Source organism: Mchenga conophoros, linkage group LG17 (assembly GCF_057382185.1).
Source record: "Mchenga conophoros isolate Kocher_MC1m ecotype Shallow Benthic linkage group LG17, M_conophoros_male_GT1.1, whole genome shotgun sequence".
NCBI classification, from domain to species: Eukaryota; Metazoa; Chordata; class Actinopteri; order Cichliformes; family Cichlidae; genus Mchenga; species Mchenga conophoros.
The window spans coordinates 8740043-8744393 of NC_140542.1; the positions used below are offsets into that span (position 1 = coordinate 8740043).

A 4351-nucleotide genomic window follows, 5' to 3' on the forward strand; every position below is an offset into this window, starting at 1 on the left:
CCATAAGACCGGCTGCTTTTTTCTGACTTGGCTTGGTGAGTTGGCACACTGAGCATGAAATCACATAGCGTTTCACATCAGCTGCCATTTTGGGCCAGAAAAACCTAAAACGCAGTCTAGCCAATGTCTTAGAAACACCCAAGTGACCTGCTGTGGGGTGGTCGTGGTAATAGTCCAGCAAGGTGCCTCTCATGGAAGTAGGGGCAAACAGTTTCAGCTCTTTCAAAGGGTGCAAAGCACATGTGGACTTGGGTTCTCTGTGATACAAAAGAGAGTCATACACAACATACAACAAGGTGGCATTGTCCGAGCTGTTCAGAGAGTCTGCTTCAATATCTCTGAGGAGTGGACCTGTGACATGATCGTCTAACTGCACCTGTCTCAATTGTGAACGGTCAGCCAGAATGACGGGGGGCAGAGTACGAATGTCCAGGCTGCCCACCGTACATAACAGCATGATCTGGTAAAAGATCAGTCGGCCTGTCACAGGTCAGAGGCAAAGGGTTGCATGACAGTGCGTCGGGAACTTTGTTCTGTGCACCAGGTTTGTGCACTATTGTGAAATCAAAGTCCTGCAAACGAAGTGACCAGCGGGCGAGTCGGCCCGTTGGGTTTTGACGAGACATGAGCCACCTGAGACTGTTGTGGTCAGTGAAGATAGTAACATGAACACCTTCAACATATGGGCGGAAGTGTTCCAGAGCCCATATCACAGCAAGGCACTCCTTCTCTGAAGTGCAGTAGGGGAGTTCAGCTTTGTGAAGGGAGCGACTAGCAAAAGCCACAACATACTCACGACCCTTGTCATCCTTTTGCATCAACACTGCCCCAAGACCAATGTCACATGCATCGGTGTGAATGGAAAAGGGACGGTTGAAGTCTGGAAATGACAGGATCGGGGCTGATGTGACATGATCCTTCAAAGTGTCCATGGCCCTTCAACAGCTGTCGCCCCAGTGGAAAGCATTGTCCTTTTTGGTGATGGCGTGAAGAGGTTCGGCATGGCGGGCATAATTCTGAATGAAGCGCCGATAATAGCCAGTCAAGCCAAGGAACTGACGGACGTGTTTCACCGAGGTTGGGGTATCAAACTCCTTAACCGCCTTTACTTTGTCTGGATCGGGCTTAACACCTGATGATGTGATGCGGTACCCGAGAAAGGTGAATTCATCGAGGCAGAATTGGCACTTTTTGAGCTTCAATGACAAGCCAGCAGCCTGGAGTCTGCCCAGCACCTCCTCAAGATCCACTAAGTGCTGTTCAAAGGTAGGTGAGGCAATAACAATGTCATCCAGGTAGACTGCGCACGTTTTGTAAATGAGGCCAGCAAGCACAGAGTTCATGAGTCTCTGAAAAGTTGCAGGTGCGTTGCAGAGCCCAAAGGGCAGCACCCGAAACTGGAAGAGACCGCAGTGAGAGATGAAGGCAGTTTTAGGCTTCAAGTCCTCTGCTACAGCAACCTGCCAATAGCCTCGCGCTAAGTCCAATGTCAAGACAAACTTTCCCCGTGCCAGAAAGTCCAAAGACTCATCTACACGAGGCAGGGGATAAGAGTCTTTTCGGGTAACTTGGTTGAGCCCTCGAAAGTCCACACAAAACCTTGGTTCCGCGGACGCTCTATTTACAATGACTACAGGAGCTGCCCAAGGGGTTGTGGAAGGTTCAATGATGTTGTCCTTCAACATTTGTTGCACTTGTTCTTCAATCACACGCTTCTTAGCAGGTGACGTGCGGTAGGGTGGGAGATTGATGGGTGTTGCATTGCCAGTCTCTATGGCGTGCTCAGTGAGAGCCGTTCGACCAAGTTGACCATCAAACAAGGAGCTAAACTAAATTCTTGTTGTTCTCTGAGAGACTTGCTTCAGACAGTTTGGCTGTTAAGTCTGAGCGAATCAAGTCCAAAGACATCAGTGTTCCAGGTGAATGTGAGTAATCATTTTGAAGGTCCTCTTCATCGTCTGCGAGTGGGCAGGGGATGTCCTCAATGTAGACGGTTCTAGTGGGAATGTGAATAGAAACAGAAGCTCTTGCCATAAAATCCATTCCCAGAATGAAAGGAGAGGACAAATCTGGTATTATTGCAAAACGCTGGTAAAAGTTCTTGTTCATGAATCCAATATTGAGCCAAATAACACCCTCAGGGATACAGGGAGCATTATTGGCGAAGTTAACTGCAGGACCATTCCACTCACTTGTGTTTCTAGGGTAAGAGTCATTTACTTGAATGAGATCTGTTCGTACAGCCGAGAGGGACGCACCCGTGTCGAGGGTAGCATCCACAGATGAAGCATTGAAGTTCACTTTCGTTCTTAGTGGGGTATGCCAGTGGACTTGTGAAAAATTGTCTTCCAAGTGTCCAAGACTGTGTCCACCCTGTAGTGAATCGGGCGTGTGAGGCTCCGTTAGTAACTGGGGGAAGGTTGGCCTCTGTGAAATGTCCTCCCCCCCTGTAGTTTCCCGACTGCCTGTATTGTGGCTTGGATGTGGTGCTGCTTAATTCCACCTTTTCATGGCCAGGGTCAGAGGGACCAGGTGCCGGGACCAATGGCTGGACTGGGCCATGCCTAGCGGTGTTCGAGGCTCGTTGTGGCAAATGAGGTTGGGTGTTACAGTTTGGGCAGGTGCGTGTAGTGAACCCTGGCTGAGAGCATTTGAAGCAGTAAGGTTCAGGCTTATAGTTGTCTTTGCTACATAAAGCAGGCTGTGGTCTTTGTGGTCCAAGCACTGAGTGAAGCTCATGAGCACGTAGCAGCAGGTCCATTACAGAAGTGACATTAGCGCCATACAGGGCAACTCTGTATTTTTCAAGAGCATGTTTACTAATTAGGTCGATTCTGTCTTTTTCAGGTGGAGGACTCTTCAGTTTGTCAAACTCACTCAACATGTGGGCAACAAAGGTTGGGAGTGGTTCATCCTGAGCCTGAACATGATCCAAAATTCCTCTCAGGATGCGTTCTTGGTTGTCGGAGGGCAGAAAAACTGTCTTAAACAGTTGACAGAATTGAGCCCATGATGTGATTTGGGAGCTCAATGCCTTGAACCATTTCCCGGGCTCTTTTGCAAGAAAGTGTGGCAGTTCGTTTAGCAATTGCCCATCGGTTAGGTTCAATGAGGCTTTGTATGTGCCAACTGCATTTAACCAGTCCTCAGGTTGCACTTTGCCATCCCCAGCATACACAGGAGGCTCCAGTCTTGCGTGATGTAAAGCTGCCGCAATCACTCTGGAAGTGCTGCTGAGCTCAAGTGAGTGAGATGGGAGGAAAGGATTTGTAGGTTGAAATGGGTTGCTGGGCAGGAACGGATTGGTACTGTTGGTGGGTTCAGTTTTGTCCCTCGCAGGAACATGAGGTGTCGATGTGGCCATTGGGAAAACAGGAGACTGTGGGACTGCAGGAGGGGGAGAGTTCCCCGTTGTGAGTTGGACCCACTGCCTTAGTAAACTCTGCTGTATGTTCAGTGAGTCACGTAAACAATCACTAAGCTTATTCACCTCAGTTCTTAACTCCACCACTTGTTGGCTAAGGCTAGGAGTCACATTTTCAACTATCTGGCACATAGGTAACGAGGTAAGTTCTATGTCTGAGTCAGAGTCGCCTGGGCAGTGTGCCATTGTGATTTCAAAAAAAAATTAAGCCGCTCCAGGGCACAGTGCAGTTTTTGATATAGCAGTAAAAGAGTCAGATCAGACTAGAAAGACAAAAATGCAAAAATGCGTTCAAGATTAAATTTAGAAAAACCACAAATAAAATTTCGCCCAACAACTGAAATTAGACTGGAGTGATCAGAACCATGTTATTACAATAGCATGTCTGCAACACTAGAGCTCAATGCAAGATTAATTTTAAATCGTTTCGTTATACTGAGCCGAAGACCAGCACCAACTGTTGTAGTCGGCCAAGTTCTCACTTACATGTGCTACAGTCAGTCTCAGCAGAGGGAAAGGGGAATGAAAAGCCAGCAGAAATGTTCATGTTCAGGCTCTCCACGGAAGAATTAATCCTTAGAAGACGAAACCAACAGCACGTCCAAATAACAAATCCACGGAGTCCATTCGCGTCGCGGAGTCAGCTTCTCTCTTTTTCTTTCTCCCAAGCGGAGCAGCGGCACACCACGGTATCCAGAAATTAGTCGGGTCCCACCTGAGCTGAGGCTGCGGCTATGGCTGGGGGGATTTCCAAGACAGTTCACGTGCTAGAAGAGAAGAATCCTCGGCGGGATGCAAAAATCGTCTGAAGTCCAAGGGGAAAAAGTTCGGGCGCCAGTTGTAACGTGCGGTGGAGATGAAGCCAGCCGCGGAGGTGTGCAGGTGGATAGCGAATGAGCAACAGCTTCTGACTTTCCAAAAAGTACT

The 4351-nt window shown here is 48.4% G+C and overlaps 1 protein-coding gene across 1 annotated transcript; it reads right to left on the reverse strand.

The window, feature by feature from the left end:
• Positions 1-938: 938 nt before the first annotated feature.
• Positions 939-3880, reverse strand: LOC146555044 (uncharacterized). Its single transcript, XM_085252808.1, has 3 exons — positions 2373-3880; positions 1857-1996; positions 939-1531 (listed from the first exon to the last, which is right to left on the reverse strand). Exons 1-3 carry the CDS (start codon positions 3608-3610, stop codon positions 939-941), a joined length of 1971 nt encoding a protein of 656 aa, XP_085108934.1. The 5' UTR covers positions 3611-3880.
• Between the last annotated feature and the right edge of the window lie 471 nt (positions 3881-4351).